Source organism: Mus caroli, chromosome 7 (assembly GCF_900094665.2).
Source record: "Mus caroli chromosome 7, CAROLI_EIJ_v1.1, whole genome shotgun sequence".
In the NCBI taxonomy this organism is placed as follows: domain Eukaryota; kingdom Metazoa; phylum Chordata; class Mammalia; order Rodentia; family Muridae; genus Mus; species Mus caroli.
This window is the reverse complement of record NC_034576.1, coordinates 100,816,424-100,838,882: the sequence shown is the minus strand read 5'-3', so window position 1 is coordinate 100,838,882 and position 22,459 is coordinate 100,816,424. Positions and strand designations below refer to the sequence as shown.

Genomic DNA, 22,459 nt, shown 5'->3' with positions numbered 1-22,459 from the left:
CCTGGAGCACTAAGCCACAAAGGCTACACTCCCAAGCCTGGGCCCAAAAGCCTCGAATTTTGTTTTTACTTTGCTATACTTTTTTAATACTTCTTCAATAGCACCAGGGGGTTTTAACTCTTGACAGGCCTCAAGAATAATGTGGTGTCACGGACCCCTAAAATTCCTAGGCCTTGTTAAATCTTATCTTGTCTGGAGAATCCCCATTTAACAGGATAGTATATCAACTTGCTCTTGGCATGGAATGTAGCTTGTGGTAAAGATTTCTATCTCAGTGAGATTCCCAGGCTCTTTCTGCAGACAACTGAGTTAATGGCTCTGATTTATTGTAGTGCTTAATTAGTTACTGTATAGGTTAAACTTCTTGCTGTAGTCTGGAATTTTGGAACACTGGGAGAGGCTTTAGCTAATTCAGAATTCAATCTTAAAAGGCACTTATTATAAGGTAATGCTTAATAGAGGGCACGTGGATCCATACACTAGACTAACTCGGGAGTGGAAAATTAATTTTATGGGTTAGAGGGATGGCCAAACTCCAGGAGGGAGCTTCCTTGAAACTCTTTTCCTCATGAGAAAGCTTCCAGACTTTCATCTGTCAAGCTGACTCCACCAGAGCATGTGGCAGTGGAGAGGGTCTCAGGGTGGGAGGAGAGAGGGGCTCCCGGTGCTTCGCAGCTGTGCCTGGTCCTTGCACCTCGAGGGGCTGGTTTCCCATCCTCCACCCTGCAAATGCAGGAACACAGAGGTGTTCAGACGTGTGTCCAAATCTCTGAGACATAAAGGCAAGTGTAATATAATGACATCTTTTTACAGAGGTTGGCAGGTTCTCTGAAGGTCTGCCGCATCCGGTTCAGGAAAACGCAAATTGATCTGGGGCTCATCAGTTAAGGGAATATTAAACATCAGAGTCAAACAAACAAACAAACAAACACCTCCTGGGCCATACAATGTGACGGGATGCCACCGCTTGTCTGGTTGTTCCTTTTAAAGAGCAAGGATGGGGGCCACCTCTGAGTTTGATCCCTGGGGCCCATGTGAAGGTGGAAGGACCAGGGCACGCATGTGCTCCAGCACACACGCACATCAGACATGTCCACACAGGAATGATGCTAATTAATTAAGGACTCCACCTTATTTTGGATCTCCGTCACCCAGACTCATTTCCCATGAGCCATCTGACTTTATTTATTTATCTAGCTCCTCATACCTGGCTACTGAAAGGGCTTTAGACAAAGTGATGGAGTTGAGATTTCCCACCTCAGTAGTCTCTTCATTTTTCCCAGCCACACATGGCTGCCTTTACAAGTCGGCTCTCAGTGCAGGGTGAGTCCCCGCAGTACACCCACCCCTACCCTCTTACAGGAGAGAAATGTATCAGCCAAAGCTGGAGTCGGTGCTAATTACAACCTACTCAGAACAAGGCTAATATCAATATTTTTCAACTTCAGGGTTCCGTTTCCTGACTCGCTCGTTACTCCCACCCACCCCCATATTTTCCGAGGTTGCTATGAATCAAGGTATATGTGACTCCGCCATCCGTTAAAACTCAAAAATTCCCGTGTATCAGCGGGAAAGCAAAGAATTCACAGCTCACTGTGGGGCCTCAGGTTGCTCCGCCCAGCCCTTACTGCAGGGAATTCCCATGCCAAGCCACCTCTTCACAGAAGTGGGTGCCCTGGGCTCACCTGCATCTCCCTATCATTCACCCCTTTGCTGAGCAGTTGTTCAGGCTTGAAGCCTTCCGGGAGTTTCCAAACACAAATTTGACTTTGGCTCTTTTTCGTCCTTTAGGCAGGCCCGTTTCCTCTGGGCAGACAACACAGCCACAGCTGCTTGTCCTGTCACTCTCAGCCAGGGTCACACAGCTGTCACCGCAGCTTCTTAACAACCCGTCCCATGTGTGCTGCTTTCAGTGACTGCGGTATTAGTCTCTAGCCAGTCCATCAGCTGTTTTGGAGGACCCAGGGGTACCCATGTGGTGGGTCCCATACAACAAGGATACCATCCCTCACTGTATAGCATGGGCATGCTAAGGAATGATGCTAAGTTCATTAATTTAATATCATTTAATTTAAAACTTTCAATGCTTAATTTAAAATAAAATTTTAAACAAAATTAAGAATTAAAAATTAGCCGGGCGGTGGTGGCACACTCCTTTAATCCCAGCACTCGGGAGGCAGAGGCAGGTGGATTTCTGAGTTCGAGGCCAGCCTGGTCTACAGAGTGAGTTCCAGGACAGCCAGGGCTACACAGAGAAACTCTGTCTCGGAAAAAAAAAAAAGAATTAAAAATTAATTTAAAGGTTAAACTATTTTAACTTTTTAATTTCTTATCACATAGAGGCTTATTACCCTGGGATTTTTCCTGAGGGTGTGCCTCAGCCTGAATTTCCCTGGCCGTAGAAAGCTCAGCCTCAGCTGTAATGTCTGAAGGCCCTCCGTTAGGGGGCGAGTCACTCCAGATCTTTTTCCTACAGATGCTCTACCCTGATCTGTCTGTGGTTCTGTCTTCTGTTTAGATGCCACTGATTTTGTGACTTTTTTCTGGGAGGTATGAAGGCCTTTCTATCCACCCCTGACAGAGAGAGCATGGGCAGATCAAAGAAAGGGTTTTGTCCAAGCCAAACTCAGAACCAGTGAGTTTATTGGAGTTTCAGGGGCAGGGGCCATTCATAGGCAGCTACATCTCCCAGGAATCTCATCCCCAGTCAGCTCTTTCCTTAGGGAGCAGCAGTTACAACATCAGGACTCGGGGTGGGGAGACTCAGGAAGATCCTGGGGAGACCTCTCAGGGTCTCTGATGCTCATGAGGCTTGTGAACATTTCCCCTGGCCCCCTGCCCAAGGGAATGCAAATAGTCCCAGCTCATGGGTCACTGCAGCTGCTTCAATATGGAGATGATCATGCCAAGCCCAGAGGGAGCAGCTCATCACAGGCATCCATCCACTCAACCTCTCATCTGTGAAATGGGCAGAGTGCTCAGTTCTCAGGGCCAGCAGGCTTGGATCATGGTGCCAGCACTATATCTGAGTTATAACGCTGTATCTTGGTGTGCCCCCTCCCCCACCTTCTCACCTCCTCAACTCAGCTCTCAGCTCTGGGGGAGCTAGGCACTGATGGAGAGGAGGCCTGGGTGGGCCTGCTGAAGGCAGTCACACTCACAGCTCTGGGAAGACTTAACCTGGGCAGGGAAGGGACCCCTCACACCCAGCCCTGCAGGAGCCTGGCCCACATGGAAGTATTAGGCTCTGAGGCTTCTGTGACTGTGTGCCTAGCTGCTTCCTTAGGCTATTTGCTCTCTCAGAGATCCAGCCAGAATCTGTCTCCAGGCCCGGCAGGGTGTCAGGTCTTGTGGGAGACAGAGAGCTACAATTTCAGATTGTGTCTCTCGGTGCAAAAGCCAAAGCGGTAAATTTCCCACCCCGCAACAGTCCCCTGGGGGCCTTTATGGGCAGCCCTGAAGAGTGAGCCAAGCTTCCCCGAACTGGGGGGAGGGCAGGACCTGAGTACTGCCAGACGTGACTCCGCCCAGCCACTGCCCTAGACTGGGTCCCAGCATATCCTGTGCCCCTGCAGCCATACCTGCGGGTCTCCGTAGAAAAATCCAAAGGATTTCTGCCCCATTCGAGCATCCAGGTATCCTGTGCTCTGACAAGTCCCTGTTCTTCTCTGGGCTTCCACTCCTCATCCTTAGAACACAGTAGCAACCCCGTCACTGCCCAGAGCTCCTCCCTCCTTTTGTGATCACCATGAGTCCTTTTGGGGGGTTGTCACTTGACTGCACTGTGGCTGGTCTCTGGGGAGACCGGGTGGTCAGACAGGGAGATCCACTCAAGGCAAGAAGATGGTGGCCCACGGTGCAGCACTCTGAGGTCCTTCCTCGGCCACCACTCCTCAGCACACCTTAGTGGAAAGAAGTTCCAGAAAGCTGGATTGAGGGGTCAGTTGGCCTCACCCCTGCCTTGTGTAGGGGAGGGGCTGGTAAACCTCCACAGGACCAGCTGTCCTTTTCCTGCCTTGGAGGAGCACCTGCTCCCTCAGTTCCTCATGTTACTCCCCTCCATCTCTGCAGGATATCTGTGACGATCCCCGGCTCTTCGTAGATGGCATCAGCTCCCATGACCTGCACCAGGGCCAGGTGGGCAACTGCTGGTTTGTGGCTGCCTGCTCGTCACTGGCCTCCCGAGAGTCACTCTGGCAGAAGGTGAGGCCTGGGGACAGGAGGATGCTTGGGCTAATCAAATAGCCCACGGCTCTCATTGCCCAACGGGTGTGGCATCAGTGAGAAGTGTGGCTTCCTGAAAGCCGGGTGCTGGGATGGGCAGAGCATCCTAGTTGGCAGGTTGGCCTCTCCTCACCTGCTTAGCCTGGGATCCCCAAGGTGGTTCGGGTGTGTCTCTTCCTCACTACTGAAGGGCAAGCATCTGTGGGGCAGAGAATACTGTGAAATATGCACACTGCCTGTGGTATCTCGGTGTGGGGATACCACTCAGCGCTCAGTAACTGCTGAGTGGCATGGACCAGTTACTGTGTTTCCTGGGCTTCAATTTTCCCAGTTGTTCAGCAGGGTGTGGTCTAGACATGTTCTGTGATTCCTGGGTTCATGATGTTGATGTTCTGGGCCAGGGGCAAAGGTTTGGGGCTTGAGGGATGGGTCTTAGACCTGCCACTTGGACCTTTGTGGCAGCACCAGCAGGAGATCTTAAATCAAGTTCTTAAATACAGTTCTTCAAAGAAACACCTTCCTGGGGAGGGCAGGCTGTCTTCAGTTCCATAGTGAGTTCAAGACTAGTTCAGATGTATGAAACCTTGTCTGAAAGCCGGGGAAGACAATGAGGAGGGGGAAGGGAGGGGGAGGAGAGGGAGGGGGAGGAGAGGGAGGAGGAAGGGGAAGAAGGGGAAGAAGGGGAAGAAGGGGAAGAAGGGGAGGAACATGAGGAAGAGGAGGAAGAGATACTGCTTTTATAGGACTCTTGGTAGTGACCTGTATTATAGGACTCTCAGTCAGTGACCTGTATTAAAATAATTATTATTTGAACAACATAAAAGTGTTCCAGGCAGGGGAGATGGCTCAGCAGGGAAAGGTCCTTGCTCTCAAGCCTGAGTTTGGTCCGTAGGGCCCACGTGGTGGAGGGGTAGAATAGACCCCCCCCACACACACACACAAGTTGTCCTCTGACCTCAATATGTGCCCCCTGATACATAAGTAAATAAATAAGTACGTTTTAAAATAAAAAAAGAAGTGTTTCCATGAGACAGGACATGGAAATAGGGTAAATTTTTCCTTGTATTCCTAGGCATCCTTTGGCCATCAGAGGGAGCTGTGTCCTTAGCCAAAGCCAAGACCTTGCACTCTGTTAACCTCTCCTGATCCTGGACAGGAGCCCCTAGCCACCCAGCACCCTAGACACCCAGTAGGTGTCCCTGTGAGGGTCACAGCAAACTCATATCGTGGGCCCTTGGTGCTCAGATAGAGTCCAGTGCTATGGCTTACAGGGATGGGAAGTCCATGGTGGGCGGGCTCACAGACTGGAGAATGAGAGAGGGTGTGTCTGTTGTGGGAACCAAGGGCCAGAGAGGATTCAGGCAGGAACAATTGTCTGGGTGGAGGACCATCCTCAAGGCTGCAGCCTCCAGCCCCTAATCTGAGGCTGGAGGGGTGCGAGGTCCTGTGTGCTGCTCCACCCTGCCCTGTAATTGCCTGTTTATCTGAGTCTCCCCTCTAGAGGTGAACTCCCCAGGGGCATAGCTGGCCCAGTCTGCCCCTTCCTGCTGAGTCTGGTGTGGTGAACAGAGGGGGAGCCCAGAGAACAGAGGGCTGCGCCACCTTGAACCCAGTTCAGCCCCATGGCTCCAAAGCTGACCTTGCTGCCCCTTTCCCTGGGTGTCTGATAGTCTGGGTAGACTGGAGCCTAACCAGGACTGCGTTATCAGGCCTCCCAGACCCTACCCCCTATTTATCTCTCAGAGGAGGTGGCCTGGCTGTTGGCAGACCTGCTTCTCATCAGTATGCAACCTCAGTCTCCTGCAGGGCTGAGTGAGAGTCCAACCACAGTGGTCTCCAGGAGTTTGGCCGCAGGGGATGCTGGGCAAGGCTGGGTGCTCGAGGCTAATTACATTCTACCTCCTGGTGCTGCTGTGGTGACAGCCTCTGGTTCCTGCAAGGAGGCCCTGGGGAGCTCATTACTGTGCCTTTCAGCCCCTGCTGTCCCCACTGACTGGGTCCTGTTTGTTGTCACCTCTCTTGTTCTGTCCCATTGCCCTGCAGGGCCTCCCCTGCTCTCCTCTGGTTTCTCCCTGGAAGGGCAGTAGGGGAGTTGCACCCTGAACCCCCCACCCAGCTGTACGTTCCCAGTGCTGAACCTCAGATGCAGAGGTGCCATGCCTGGATCACTCTTCACCTTCCTCTGGGAAGCTGCTCCTTTATTCCTAGACCTCAAGGTGACCTGGGGCTGGTGGACACAGCAGTCAAAGCCAGCCGGGCTGAGTCTGTTCTGGCTGCTGGTCCCTGGCCTCAGTGTGAACCTGACTTTCCTGTCCTAGGGACAGATCCTGGGTGTTTGAAAGTTCCTTCCTTGCACACTTTGGTTCCTTTCCCCTCTTCCCTTGTGCTTCGACCTAATCATGTGTTCTGCAAGGCTCCCTCTCTTAGGGGCTCCCAGGGCTTCAGTATGCCCCCCGCCCCCCCACCACACTCAACTCAGTGGTTTGTTCCCTAAGGCAGAAAGTGGATGTGAAGTGACGAGGCCACAAGAAGCCACAGTTAGGATGCGATAAAGTTAAATACTTGTCACCAGGCTCAGCTTAGGCCAAGCCTCTCCAGTGCCTGGTGCAGCTCCAAATGCAGAATGAGCCTGCTGCCCACTCTCAGCTGCCTGGGACTGAGGAGGAGCCAGCTGGGGCCCTGGCTGGAAGAAAAAGCAGAAGTGACCATGATGCAAAGCAAGAACATTTATGCGCTGGGGTTGGGGAGTGAGGCATGAGATTGACAGTCCTAAGCAGTGTTAAGGAGAGCCTGGGGATATTGAGACCAAACAACAATTTTTGTTTCCAGTTTAATTACTTCCCAGTTTTCAGGGATTGCAGCAGGAAGATCTTGAGTTCAAGGCTTGCTTGACCTACTGATTAAATTCTGTCTCAATACCAAGGAAAACAAGAACAACAAGTCGAATGTTTCCCACGTCCCAGCTCATGCCTCCATTATGGACTGGGTCACTTAGAAGTGATGGACAAAGGACTGAAGGTATCCTGTGTGCACAGGATGTTCCAGGGACTGGAAGATGTGACGTGCACAGAAAGCCTGGGTGACTTTTACCATCCAGAGGCAGCGGCATTAGGGTCTCCGTATTTCCTTCTAGTCTTTGCTGGCGCTGAGTTCTCACACACACTTCTGCAACCACAGAGGCCACTTTAGAGTGTGTGGCCTTTCTCTCCTGAGTTTCCACCGCCCTCCCATGTTGGGTGGCTCCTCACAGGGTCTGTCCATGGCTGGCTGTATAGCCTTGTCTTTCCTCCCTCACTGCCCACAACGTACCACACAGCTCATTGCTGGCTCTTGCAGTCTGTGAGTCCCTGTCACAGCATTCACATCCTCTACCCTAACTTCCTGCAAGGTGTACGTACCCCTGTGCTAAGGAGTGGACCAAGCCTCCCTAGAGGTTTCATGGCTCTGATCCTCATTAGGAGAGGCTGAGCCCCTCTCCCTTCCCTCAGGATGCAGGGACCCTACTTTTCCCCCTGTGAGTGTCTGCACAGATGCCAGCTTTCTTGGCCTCAGCCTCCGATGTTGCTGTCCTTGCCAGCCTGCTGTGCTGGCTTTTTGCCTGGCACAAAGTGCTTGCCACTTCTAATTTCTCAGCCTTTCTGGAGATAATTGTGTCTATGAGGTTAATCTCTGCCCTCTGCCCTTGACCCCCATAGCTCTGGTTCTTGGCATCGGCTCCGTCCATGTTGACCTTCAACCACTTACTGATGTCCCCACAGCTTGTCTAGATCTCCGCCCCCCCCCTTTTCCTGAAACGCTTCAGAGAATCTCTACTTCACCTTCTAGACCTCTGAGTCCCTTAATCACCTTTTGTCATTCATTCATTCATTCATTCATTGAGCATTCCTGCCATTTATTCTGCCTTCTGAGCCCCTCTCCCTTCTCTCTGAGCATGGCAAGCCCTGGTCTCATGTACCGTGATGAACAAGACAGACGTAACACCTGCCCTGTCAGGGCGTCTGGTCCACCAGAGATATCTTAGACACAGAGCAAGAGCTGGGGGCCAGCTCAGTGGGAAAGCACCTGTCTGCCCTAGGCAGAGCTTGGGCTTGCGTCCCCAACATCCTACTCACACACACCAGCTGTCACACCACACACTCATTTACACTTATTCACACTCACACACACACACATCACTCTCTCAGACATGGGAACAAACACACAGACACAAGCTGAGCTTGCCATGTGGCTAGGTGGGGACAGGGGCTTGTTGCCTTCAGTCTGCCTTCAGTCCTGGACCTTTATAGTGCTTGGAGAGAACCGACTCCCTCAGATTGCCCCTCCCCCCAGCCTCACGTGTCCACACATGCACAGGTAGGCACACAATAAATGAATAAATAAACAAATAAATGCAACGAAAAAACTTTTTAAGATCAGTGTGTAGTGCTGGGAGCACTGAAGCGGTTTCTCGTCAGAGCGTAAGTAGCACTGCCTTAGCGACAGCTCTCAGGCTCCCGCCCGAGGGCCAGCCGGTGAGCAGGCAGCTTCACCTCGTCTCTTTCCAGTTCTGTCTTCGGGAATTGCTGCTAGTGGCCCCAAGGTCTTACCCCAGGGGTTGAGGTTGATTTTTCTCAGCGCTGGGATCTGAATCCAGGATCTTGTCCGTGCCAGCTGAGCACTCTATACTGACGCCTCTGAGCTCCTCCTTCATCCCAAAACCCCCACTGGAGAGGCTGAGGCAGGAGGATTGTGAGATTGAAACCAGTCTAGGCAGCTTTCTGAGATCCTGCCTTAAAATAAAAGGGAACTGATCTAGGGCGTGTGGTTCGGTTACAGAGCCCTTGAGTTCAATTCCCAGCACTCTACAAACAAAATAAAACAGTTTGCCATGGTGGCTCACACCTGTGAGCCCAGCACGTGGGAGGCTCAAGCAGGAGGGTGTCTGGGAGCTTGAGGCCAGCCTGGATGGCTACACAGTGTGGCCCTGCGCCAAACAATACAACACAAAACAAACACAAACAAACAAACAGAACAAAGCAGGCAAGTTGCCCATCATGCATCATGGGGCTCTGTGCTGGTCATAACCCCAAACCCCTACTGGTTCACTTGGCCTCCATCTGGCAATAGCATGTACTTCTGGTCCCCTAGACCGTTCCAGTGGTTCCAGCTAGTCCACCTCACCCCATGCCTCTTTCGTGTGTGTGTGTGTGTGTGTGTGTGAGAGAGAGAGAGAGAGAGAGAGAGAGAGAGAGAGAGAGATGTTCTGAGACAGCAGCATTTCTGTCTCCACCACTCAGAGGCACTCACAGACTCCAGTTCTGCCATCTGTCCACATACACTGTCTGGGTTCCTCCTCCCACTGACATTCCCTAGTATGTAGGTCCCCAGCTTCTTCCCTGGCCTCACGTCTCCCACGGGAGGTGGAGGATCAGTTTAGGCGAAATGGCTGGTAGGATTTTGGTGGACGTGAGAGCCAAGCCTGTGGCTATGTGGTTGGATCGATCAAACCACGGCCTCTGGGAGTCGAGCCAGCCGACTGGCAGATGATTTGGGATTTGAGGGCTGCAGGTTCAGATGAGAGGTGACAGCTGGGCTGGGTCCTGATGGTGATAAAGGAGAGGGAGACACCAGGGCATCTGACAGGACCTGACAGGGGCTATGAGAGAATGGGGTGGGGGGTGCGGAGGAGGAGGCAACCATGGAAAGTTGGCTTGGCTGACTACAGAAAACTGAAATGTGTGCCACCGGAGCTACCCCGCCCTACCACCTCTTTCCTGGACAGTCTTCGGTTACCTCCATGTGTCTATAACCCCACCTATCTCCCAACAGCCCTGTGGAGTGTTCCACTCTTCACAAACAAGCAAAGCTCCAGCTTGCCACTACCACTGTAGTCAAGGTGGTTGCCACAGCAGTTGATATCAGTGCTCTGGTCCCCAGGGAGCCCATCACTCTCCAGCCTGCCTACAGCACAGCTTTACCAGTTAGGAGGCAGTTGGACACACACACTCCTGTGTCCCCTGTTCTGAGAACTGGGTGGGGCCAGAAAGGCTGGAAAGGGAGGCGGGCCTTCAGGTGGCCTCTTCTCTTGGCATCGGAGGATCCAGCCCACTTGATTCCCTGACGCTGGTGGTAGTGGTGGCAGTGGCAATCGCTGTAGCACTTGGGCCATGGCAGAGGATGGGCCGCAGAAGCAGCAGCTGGAGATGCCGCTGGTTCTGGACCAGGACCTGACCCAGCAGATGCGGCTCCGAGTAGAGAGCCTGAAGCAGCGTGGGGAGAAGAAGCAGGATGGCGAGAAGCTGATCCGGCCAGCTGAGTCCGTCTACCGCCTCGATTTCATCCAGCAGCAGAAGCTGCAGTTCGATCACTGGAACGTGGTTCTGGACAAGCCGGGAAAGGTCACCATCACGGGCACCTCGCAGAACTGGACGCCCGACCTCACCAACCTCATGACACGCCAGCTGCTGGACCCCGCCGCCATCTTCTGGCGCAAGGAAGACTCCGAAGCCATGGATTGGAATGAGGCAGACGCCCTGGAGTTTGGGGAGCGCCTTTCTGACCTGGCCAAGATCCGCAAGGTCATGTATTTCCTCATCACCTTTGGCGAGGGCGTGGAGCCTGCCAACCTAAAGGCCTCTGTGGTGTTTAACCAGCTCTGATGACAGCCCTGGCTGCCCTGCCCCTGGCCCCACCTCTCCCTTGCTTGGACCTCCTTCCTCATGTGTATTTTGGGGACATTCTTCTAGCTGCTCCTCCTGCGCTCATCTTGGCCAGAGTTCCCCCGAGTGCTACATCCCTTCCTTTTCCCTGGTGCCAGTGCTGCGGCTCACAGTGATGTCCCATGGCTCCGTAGTCTAGAAGCTGGATGCTGCTACTATAGACTGTAGAGGCCTTTTGGGTCCACATGGGAAGATGGATGGGCCCCCTGTGGTGAAGAGCGAGCGGGATTGAGAGATGAAGAGACTGACCAAGAGATGCAAACACCCAGTATTGATTCCTCCCTTCAGGGACGGGAGACTGAGACTGGACAGGAACACCTTCCGGGGAACCTGGCAAGAAGGTGTTTGCCCCTGCTGGCCAAAGCTGGAGCCAGAAGGCGAATGCCCAGCCTCTGGCAGCAGCAAGGTGCTCCTCCCAGTGTCGGCAGCAGCCCGCTGTGACCTTAGGGCCTTCAAGACACGGGCAGGATGACAGCGGGGCTTGATCTGACTGACTTTCCAGGTCTGGGCCTGGTTTTTATGGAGAAGTCAGAGAGCGTGTAGAAACTGAAACAGCTCTAGCCACCCACGCTCATATGGGTATTGAGAGATGGCATAACTATTTGTATGGATGTGGGCCTGAGGGCTAGTCCTGGTAAGGAGTAAGGCTAACTTTAGTTTAATTATTGAGCTGGTACTGGCTTGTGGGCTTGGTGGAGGTGATCCTGACTGAGGCGTCCTTGGTGCAGTGCTTTTTGAACTGGGAGACTGAGACTCGAATGGTGAAGCAGAGTTAGAGGGGTCCAGGGCTCTGAGCTAGCAACACTGATGTCCCTGTTAGGAAAGCTGGCATTTGCTGTCACCCCCTGGGCATTTCCTGGCTGTTCTCCTGGAGTGCAGACCCCTGAGTAAGGCTTGGGGGGCAGTTAGGATGCCTGACGTCTGAAGTGGGCTAGAGCTGTCTGGCTGTGATGCCTAAACTGACAGGAAAATGGTGGCACAATTATCAGCAGGTTCAGCCCTACCCCAAGTCTCATTGTCCCTCGCCTTGCACATCCTGAGAGCCTCCCATTGCCTGTCACCTAGCATCAGCCAGAGGTACCTCAGCAGTGTCCCCTGACTGTCTCAAGGCTGCCTCCATCAGGAATACTGAAGGAAGGATCTGTCCCAGCGGGTGAGCTGCCAGGACTGCAAGCCCCAGCTCAGGTGCAGGATTCTGGAGGCAGGAGATAGGCTGTGGTACCGGTGTCTCTTGTCCCGGTGCCTCTGCTCTGTAACATGCTTGCCGAAGCACTGGCCGGTGCTTCTGGACTCTGCTGACTCTAGGGAGCCACAACCAGACAGTGCCTCTGCCTTTCTGCTTCTCTTCCTGACCTCTCCCTACAGCTTTAGAGACCCCTTTGGTTCACACTGCCTGTGCCCCAACTCTGCCTCACTCTGATCCGTCTGCCCTGTGGGGACATGAGTGTCTCTGTTGTGCCTGTTTCACAATAAAGACTGTGTGCCCTCCCCTCTGTGGTGTGGTGTGTGTGCCTCCGTGGTGTGGTTTGCACATCTTGCTGCAAGCCCATAGCATCAGAATCCTTCTCTCATGGGCCCTGTGGCGCTGAGCAACTCCACCCTGCCAGCCTTGAGGATGAGGTCGAGCAGTGAGATCTCTCATGAGGACTGAGTTTCACCTGTCAGCCAGGTCTCCTAGCTGCCCTGCAGGTACCAATCCTCTAGGGTATGAAAGAGCATGCTAAGGCTATGCTTGGGACAGGGGAGTGTAGTGGGTAGGACTGATACTAATTTAGTGTGGTCTTGGTCACTGTTTGGCTGTGCCCTCTAGAAACCCCTGACCTTCTCCTGGGCTTGACCTTCCAAATAGAGTCTCTGGTTCTGTGCCACATCCTCTGATCTTGGCATTGGGGTAGCTGACAGTGGCATCACCTTAGGGTTCAGCCTGTATTTGGATAGGGACAGCTAAGGCCCAGTGGAGGAGGCCTCTATCCTGGGGCATGGAGGCATGGACTGGGAGTTGAGCTCTCAGCCCCTGGACCTTTGATCTCACAACTGTGACCTCCTGTGATGGACGGGCTTGGGAAAGATACTCTCCCACCTCTTCTGAGGACCCAGGTCTGTTTGGATGGCTTCCTACAGAGAAAGAGGTTCCTCATTAAAGCTGGGTTTCCAGAGGCTTCCGTGGGTTGGCTTGCAAATGCCCCTACCTTCCAGGTACTCCAAGGGGATGTCCCTCAGCTTTTGTTATCTTACCCCTTACTCATAGCGTTCAGAGAAACCTCCCTAGGCTGCCTCCCCACGGCACGGCGCAGGAGCCTCTGTGTTCTCACAAGTCCCTCCCCAAATGCCTCCATCCGTTGCATCCAGCCAGCCTTGAAGCTGCTGGCCTCTGAGAGGGGCAGAATTGAGCCGAGTCCAGCTTCCAGCCCCTGTGAACTGCAGTGGTCAGGCACAGTCCCCAGAATGCACACAGTGGATACGATCCATTTGCCATGGAAACCACTGGGAATCACGGAGCGAGGAGTCCTGCTGTCCTGGATCCTCTGCCTGGCAGAAAGCCAGCGTCTGTAGCTGTTCTGCCAGCCACTGACCTACTGTGTGCCCCAGGCCACCTTTCTGGCTGGTTTCCTCCCTGGTAGTAAGTGGTGCTCACTTTACTGGTTGCCAGGGAAGTCCAATGAAGAATGTCAGTAAAGCGAACACCCAGGAAGTTGTTTGTTCTCCAGTGGCCTGCTGTTACGGTCCCAGGGACGCCTACAGACTCTGTGTCATCTTGAGAGAAGGGTTGGAAGGTCTATTCACTGAACAGGAACTTAAGGTTCAGAGAGGTGAAGGGTGTAGCCAGAGACTGCACGGCAGGCTAATGCTGATGGCGGCAGGTGTTGAGAAGGGGTGAGTTCTCCCCACTATAATCAGGCTCAGATGTCCCAGCTGAAGGGATGGCTGACCCTCACACTGTGCCTAAGAAGGGAAGACCAACATTCTCCTGCTCTATGAGCATGAGTTGCTGTGGCCAGAGCAGGGTAGCCCACCCTGGGCTCTGGACACACTGTTCCCGGGGCACAGGGATGGCTCATCCCTTCCTGGCCTCTCCATTCACTGTATCTGAATGTGAAATTGGAAGCTAAGACTTGAGGAGTCCTACGGCAGGGCCTGCTGAGTTCAGGACTCAAAAAGGCCTGGGTCTCACCTCACCCAACTCAGGCAACGCAGAATCCCCCTGGCAACCTTGGCGTTTCATCAGGGTTGCTCAGAAATGCCCTAAGCCAGCCCTGAGGGTCTAAGGCAGGGATCGGAAAAGCTCCTGCCGGTCCCACATTCATCACACTCGATTTCACGTCGCTCTCACTACACACAGGGCCTGGGCAGTGCCACCCTCCCTGGACTCTTGACCCATAAGGCTAGTTGTACACAGGGTTGGGTGCTGTCCAAGGGGGATTCCAGCCAGGTGCCTGAACCTGAAAGCTTTCCAGGAAACTCAACACCAGGGGGCACAGTGGAGCACCCTCTCTGTGCTGAGTGATTCCCACCCAGAGCCTGTGAGAAGCTCTGCCTCCCATAGCCGTTCAGCTTTAGACCCTGAACGCCTCTCTCTCTCCTCTCTCTCTCTCTCTCTCTCTCTCTCTCTCTCTCTCTCTCTCTCTCACACACACACACACACAGATGGAGACAGAAAGACACAAAGACAGATACACGTACACACAGAGACAGAGACAGACAGACAGACAGACACAGAGAGAGACAGACACAGAGAGACAGAGAGGTGGGCAGTGTTGAAGGTTCTTGGACTCTGGGAGGGAGGTTTCCCAGGAGCTATCTGCCTCCTTGCCCCAAGGTTCTCAGACTGACATGTCTGCAGATACCACAGCCCTCTACAGGCTGTGAAGTTCCCCACAGCATTCTGTTATCATCGTTGTAACAGCCCTGGAGTTGTGGGTAGGAGACTTAGGGGCCTCACTGACCAGCATTAGCAGTTTCCAGCTTTGGTGCTGGGCCAGGCCCTGTGCTAGGTGCCAGGGATCCGAGGAGGAGCCTCACTGAGAGGGCTCTGGGGAAAGAGACTAGTGCTGGGACCAAGAGGGTTGCCCAGCTGCCTGGTTAGCTCTCAGGGATGAAGGAAGGGGCAGGGCAGGCATAGCCAGGACACCCTGTGAGGTGTCATGAGTTTTGCAGTAATGGTAGGGTTGTTTGTTTGTTTGTTTGTTTGTTTTGTTTTGTTTTATGGTTTTGCAAGACAGGGTTTCTCTCTGTAACAGAGCTCTGGCTGTCTTGGACTTGTTTTGTAGACCAGGCTGGCATCAAATTTACAGAGATTTATCTGCCTCTGCCTCCGGAGTGCTAGGGTTAAAGGCGTGTGACACCACACCTGGCTACTCATAGTAGATTTCTCTGGAGCCTAGAAGGAGATGCTGGGGCCTGAGGTAAGAAGATCAGCAAAGTGTCCCCACTTCCCTCCTTAGGGTTCCCACTAGCAGGTCAGGCACTGGTGTCCTGGCGACATGTAGGGACCACAGAGCATCCCTTCACAGTGGCCACTCCCAGTCGCATCTTTACTCCTCTCAACTCCCCAGCATCACGTCTTCCACCAATGCTGACGGGTTCCGTTCCAAAAGAGAGGGACTCGCTAGAGCTGGAGAGATAGCTCAGCAGTTAGAGTGACTGTTGCTTTCCCAGGGAACCTGAGCTTGAATCCTAGCACACACATTGGCTCACAACCATCTGTACCTGCTGGCCTACAGGAGACAGGCCTGAGGTAGCACACAGACATGCATACAGGCAACTTCCCCTGCTTGTTAATATATTATAACTTTTAACTTCTCACTAACTTTAATATAATATATATGTATGTATATACATATACAGACATATAATTACTATAATACTAATATGCAGCCAAAATATTTTAAAGTAGTCCAAAATGTTTGGAACCCAAAATTCCAGACTTCAGGATTTTTTGGTATTTATGCATTTTACTCCTTGAGCGTTCCGAATCTGAAAACTCCAAAACCCCAGCTCCAAACTCAAAATCTTCTGAGCACCAGTTGGTGCTTAAACCTTTCAGCTTTGGGAACCTCGGGTTCAGATTAGGGGTCCGGAGGGATTTCATACACACTAAGTGCTTTAGTTTTAAAATGCACAGGGTTGGCAGTCTGCTTATGTGGGATCCAAATACAACTCCGTAAAAGCCATGGCCCAGTCACTCTTTCTTCTGTTCATTTTCCCTGCAATTTATTTATTGAAGAAACTGGGTCATTTGTCAGAGGTGGATTTTGTTGGTTGCACGCTCATGAGGGTGTGAGTGTCGTGGTCTCTGGCCCTTGCCCTCTGTAACCTGCATCTGTCCCAGAGACTTGATTAGATTCAGAGTTTTGTGTTTGTTTTGTTTTTGTTTTTGTTTTTTTACCTTCAGAAGTTACATCTTGTCTTCTTGTCCCCACTCCTTCCCCCTCCTCCCTCTTTCAGTGATGTAACCACTGAATAAACCTTCTTTAGGTTCTGTTTTCTTTCCAGCCGGGATCTCATGCATGCAGCCGTCTCAGAGCTGGCTGTGCGGCTGTGCAGGATATCTGCTCGCCCTTCCTCCACCTCCTAAGTGCTGGGATTACAGGCATGAGATATGACATCAATTTGGTGTCAGGGAGCCAACCCAGGCATCCTACACCTTAGACAAGCACTCTACCAGTGAGCTACATTCCTAGCCTTTAGCCTGGAATTTGGTCTCAAACTCCCCAGCCTCTGCCCCACAACCCAGTGCTACGGTTTTATACACCACAATCGTTGATGCATCACTGGCTTCAAAATAAAAGTCACCCAATCTCATCCTTCCTTCCTCATTTATTACCTGGGAAATTTTTTTCCAGGCAGAGACACCCCACCTTTATCTTACTGTTTGGTTGTCCTATGGTATGAAAAAACAAACAAACAAACTAACTAACTAACTAACTAACAAACCCAGGTCTGTGTTTCATCCTTAAATTTCCCATCTCAAGAAGTTTCCTCCGGTAGTGACTATTTGGTGTCACTGTGACCTCGTGACTTAGACATGCTCACTGTGTTCAACGCACTGCCATTCCCTCCCTAAAGGTCAGGCAGGTTCTGTTTGGGCTTATCTAGGGGGCCTCCTTGACTGCGGCAGAGCCAGATGTGGCATGTGGATAGATGTGTCCGGACTCTCCTCCCACTAGCAGGCAGCAGAGGGGCTGAGGATGGAAAGCCACTGTGGCGCCCACCCGACACTAACTCTAATGGCTTTGATGCAGGAAGGGAAATCGAGGCCTCCAGAGATCCTGACTCTGGATCTCCGGCCCTGGAGCCTCATTAGCTTCTTCTTGGGCCACCGTGGGCTCAGTGCCAAAACCTTGAGTTTGACTAATGATCCTTGCGGGTCCCAGCATACCTCCCCATGCCCTTTGAGGGCTCCTCCTCCTCCCATCTCTTGCAGTCCAGAGCACCCAGTGCAGAGTCTCTGCGGAGGAGCCAAGCCCTTGCTGTGGCTCTCTATGGTTCTGTAGCCTTGGGCAGCTTCTCTGGGCTTCAGTTTTCCCATCTGCAGTAGGATGACCCCACCTTGGGTAGGCCCCAGTTTTTACTCAGTGCTCTATCTTCAAAGCAAACTGGGGAGCCAGGGGAAGGGGTCAGAGCAGAGGCCAACCTGGGAGCTTTTATTTCAAAAGGCCAGAGTTGGCTGAAGACAGAGGTAAAGAGAGGAAAGGGTGATACTGGACCATGTCAGGTTGCTGACCTGGGCCCAGGTTGCTAAGCAACCTGTATTGGAACTCTGCTTGTGGGAACCTCTACCAGGGCATCATCCTGCAGAGTTGTGAGGTGGGGGCACTGTGGAAACAGCTGGCTTGTGCCTGGTACCTCACAGTGCTCCATACAGAGGAGTGGTGGTAGTACCTCTCCCCAGAGTTGGCATCTTCATCTTTTAGCTCCCAGTGTGTCACCAGAGACTATTCTCCTTCGCTTGTGTCCCTGTTGATAGTATAAGCGTATAAACAACACATCCCTAAAGGGGTGGGGGTGGAGTGCGGAGGCTCCGGCCAGCACAGTTAAGGCTGCAGCTGTGTGCCACCCCTGCCTTCGTGCCTGGGCACTATCTGATCCACAGTGACTTTCTTCCAGAAGGAACTGCCTGAGTTCCAGGTGGGGCTCAGCTGTGCTTGGAGAGCTGAGGCGTTCCCCCTTCTCTGCCTGATTCTTGGGGTTCCGATGACCTCTATTTGTCCTCGTGTCTTTGGGAAGACATCTGTGCCAACTCCTAGAACATGTGCTCAGAGCTGAGGTTAGCTCCGGGGTGCTCTCTATTCTCTTCCCTCTATCCCATGGGTGCCCCCTTGCGCCTTCCTCTCCCACCAGACTCAGGCTTCTTTCGGACTTGTATTAAGCCTGGGTCATCTTGGCCCTCAATGTCTCACATGGCCCTGGGCCCACACGGTAGTTCATATACTGCAGAACAACTCATCTGTAAACACACAGGCCTGGGTTTGAATCCTAGCTTCAAACCGAGAACTACCTGCCTCCACAGCATGTTTTTATGGTTTTCCTAACCCTGTGGGCTCTGGATGAGTGACTTATCCTCTCAGAGCCTTAACCATCTATCAGGCTGAGACGGGCAATGGCAATCTCTCTGTGGAGATTGTACTGTGAAAATTACAGTGAGCTAATTTGTGTCAGGTCCAAGCCCTGCCATTGGCAAGGAGCTTCATAAATACTAGATACTAGAGTCCTAATGCGTAAATGAGTTTATTCATTCAGTCAACGTATGTGTGACACACATGCACCTGTGCCAAGTGGATGGGAAGCAAGCCTTGCCTGCAGAGAGCTGACCCTGCAGAGGTAGGAGCAGACCTTGGGTGAAGCACCACATGGGCACTTGACATATTAACCCAGCGAAAGTGCAGAGTTTACAGAAGTGCTCGGCCCAGAAGCTGAGGGATAGGGGTCCTTGTCTGGTCTAGAGTTAGGGTGGGCTTCCTGGACAATGAAGTGGTCACTGATGGAGTGTGAGGCGTAAGGTCAGGGAGCTGGATGAGGAACCATGAGAGGGTTGAGAAGTGAGGCTGGGTAGGGAGGGAGGCACCTTGGGGGAGTAGTGCCATTTTGTGGGTCTGCCACTGCATGAGGGTCAGGGTGACTGTGGGCATCAGTGCTAATACAGTGTCTTGGAACCAGAGATGGTGAGGGCCGGTGCTGGTGTGAAGCCAGAGGACCTGCGAAGAGCTGCTTAGGTGGGGAGGGAGACAAGAGTCTGCTGTGGCTGCTGGAATCCACTTGGGGCCCGGCCTGGGTGGCTGGGGTGTCTGGAACAGATGTGAGGGAGGCTTGCAGGGAGGGGAGCCTGTGGGATCTTACAACACTGCCTAGAAGGGGCTGACAGGGTCTCTGGCTCTGACAGACATGGAACCCAAGTCCTAAGACCAGACTGTTCACCAGGTCCACGGTGTTCACGCAGTGATAGGATGAACTCCAGTACTCTCGTTCTGTTTCTCTGGCCATATGTACCCCCCTTTCCTCGGGAGCCAGATGCCTCTCAATGCCTCCATTCTCCCCACCCAGGTCATCCCAGACTGGAAGGAGCAGGAATGGAACCCTGAGAAGCCTGACAGCTATGCTGGCATCTTCCACTTCAACTTCTGGCGCTTTGGGGAGTGGGTGGACGTGATCGTCGATGACCGGCTGCCCACAGTCAACAACCAGCTCATTTACTGCCATTCCAACTCCAAAAATGAGTTCTGGTGTGCCCTGGTGGAGAAGGCCTATGCCAAGTAGGTGCGGCTGTGGCCAGGCTGGGTGGCTGGGTGGGTTGCCCAGGTGGAGCTGTCTGAGTAGGATGGCCAGACTGAGTTGCCGGGCCAGTGTGAGCCGCTGATGGGTCCCATGGGCCTTTAGGAAAGGCTCCTGTCACAGAGAGGTGAGGGGCTGGTGCCTAGCACACAGCATGGTCAAAGCTTGGGCCCAAGAACCTTGCCAACTAGCTCTGTTATTGTCGAGGTGGAGACCTGGGGGAAGGCAGGCATCCTGCCACAGTTGAGTGGGACTGACACTTCTATGTAGGGCAGTGACTCTCACCCTTAAGCACTTGCCACCAAACTCCCTTGGGGGCCTCTCCTGGGATGTGGCCCTGAGATCCCGTCTGGATGGTGGACCCTGGGCCAGATGCCTGTCTTCCTCTTGTCAGACCTGGCGCAGAATGAACACCAGCAAAGGTGCACTGAGGAGTGAAACATTTGGGGCAGGAGTGCCAGCTGGTTTCAGCCAGCTTGGAAGGAGCCTCTCCCTGGATTCTCTTCCTAGGTCTTTAGAGATTGTGCATGGAGGGATGGTCAGAGGTGGCAGAGAGTGAGAGGAATCATAAGAGTGTGAGTTCAAGAGCCTGCACGGAAGAGAGGATAATAATTGGAAAGACGTATCCAGGAAAAGACACCTGCAGATTTAACCCTAAGAAAGCAGAGCTGGTCCCTTGGTGGCCAGTGATTTCTACTAACTAGTGGGGCGGCAGTATGGGGCCTCCTGCTGGTTAGGTAAGCACCGCATCATGTAGCTATGTTTCCAGCTCTTGATTTTGTTTTTAAATAAAGTTTTATTGGACACACACACAAACACACACACAAACACTGTACTTCTCGCTAAGACCCCAGTTCATTGTCCAGCAACTGCTGCCCACGATGTTGTCCCCATTGCCCACATCCAAAATCTTTGCACACTCCAGCAGGAATTCTTCCCCATTAAGCAATACCTCCCTTTCCCCTCCCTGTAGCCTGGCAAACGCCTGTTCTTTCCCATGACTCTACCTGTTCTGGGTATCGCATATGCAGTGGCTCCTACAATTATTTGTTCCTCTGTGTCTGGCTTCTCTTACTCAGCATGGTAGTGTCAAGGTCTGGCCACACGACAGCTTATTCCCACACTTCTGTCCATTGCTGAGCAATGCTGAACCACTGTGGCTCCACGTCCGATGTCATCTGTCTGTGGATGGACTCTCGGGCAGCTGTGAATAGTGCTGCTGAGATCGTGGGTGTGCGGTATCCAAGTCTCTACTTCACCCGTTTCCAATGTAACCTCGTAGCAGAACTGCCAGGTCATGTGACCGTTCATAGTGGCTGCAACATTTTATGCTTGCTTTTGAATTTATTATTTATTTACTTTTAATTTTTTTCTATTTACGTGTGTGTGTGTGTGTGTGTGTGTTTTGTACTTATGTATATGTTTTCATGTGTGTGGTCAAACTTGTATACTTGTGTGTGTGGGTGTGTGCATGTATATGTATGTATGTATGTGTGTGTGTGCATGTGTGTATGTATTGTGTGTGGGTGTATGTGTGTATGTGTATATGTGTGTGTGCACATGCATATGTATATGTGTGGGTGTGTGTATGTATGTATGCATGTGTGTATGTATATATGTGTATGTATGTGTATGTTTGTGTGTGCACATGTGTGTATGTATATGTGTGTGGGTATATGTGTGCATGCATATGTATGTATGTATGAATATGTGCATGTGTGTATATGTATATGCATATATGTATGTGTGTGTGTGTTTGTGTGTGTGTGTGTGTGGATGCGGAGTCATGAGATTGATGTTGGACACATCCTGGTTTGCTCTTTCACTTTAGTCATTGAAGCAGGGGCTCTCAGTCAAACCCAGAGCTCACTGATGCAGCCAGTCTTGCTAGCTAGCTTGCTCTCAGCATCCCGTCTCTGCCTGCCAAGGCTGGAGTTACAGGTCCACACACACACACACACACACACACACACACACACACCCCACCGCTGCATCCACTTGCACTTACTTGGGTTCTGAGTTTGAATTCGAGCCCTTGGGCTCCTGGCAATTGCTTTAACCCCTGAACTGCCTCCCCGGTGGTAGAATGAGCATGTACCTTTTAGAGCAAATCCAGTTGGCATAGAAACCAGTGAAGGCTGCTTCCGCCCTACTTTAGGCCATTGCTAGCGTCTGTGCCTCTTTTCCTCTCTGCACCCCACTTCCTGTAACAAGGACAGCTCTTTCAGAATAATCTTGTTGTGAGACAAGGTCTCATGTAGGCTTTCCCCAAACTCACTATGCAGCAGAAGCTGGTTTTGAGCTCACAATCAAAAGTGCTGAGGTTCCAGGCGTGTGCTACCCTGCCAGCTTCTTTTAACGTCTTTGGTGCATTTTTGCTCATAGGCATCCTTACAAAGCAGGCATTGTGTTTGTGGGCATCTATCTCTTTTTAGTGCATACTGTTGGCACAGTATTGTATATCTGCTACCCATGTTCACAGTCACATTGTCACACGTAATAGATGATTGATATATTTTCAAAGTTCTCTCAAAAAAACTGAACACAGATCTCCCAATTCCGCATACACTTTATCACTTCTGGCCGGAAGCTACTTTAAGGAGTTATTGCTAACACCTCAAAACATAATTGGGATCCAGCTGTAGTGCTTTTGCAAGCATCACAAACAAGCATTTCCCCTACCCCAAAGATTCTTTTCTAGTACTTTCTAGAATGTTCCAGGGCATAGATACAGCATTTGTTTTAAAAAACAATTTCTTAGAGTAGTA

The 22,459-nt window shown here is 52.0% G+C and overlaps 2 protein-coding genes across 3 annotated transcripts in view; both read left to right on the top strand.

The window, feature by feature from the left end:
* Capn5 (calpain 5) overlaps positions 1-22,459 on the top strand; it is a 61,627-nt gene that overhangs the window by 26,892 nt on the left and 12,276 nt on the right. For both annotated transcript variants that reach the window (XM_021167937.1, XM_029479915.1), the window contains exons 3-4: positions 4,072-4,203; positions 19,464-19,672. In XM_021167937.1, the coding sequence (XP_021023596.1) occupies positions 4,072-4,203; positions 19,464-19,672 (341 nt within the window). The remainder of the gene's footprint in view (positions 1-4,071; positions 4,204-19,463; positions 19,673-22,459) is intronic.
* Positions 10,317-12,410, top strand: Omp (olfactory marker protein). Its single transcript, XM_021167938.1, has one exon. It carries the CDS (start codon positions 10,371-10,373, stop codon positions 10,860-10,862), a length of 492 nt encoding a protein of 163 aa, XP_021023597.1. The 5' UTR covers positions 10,317-10,370; the 3' UTR covers positions 10,863-12,410.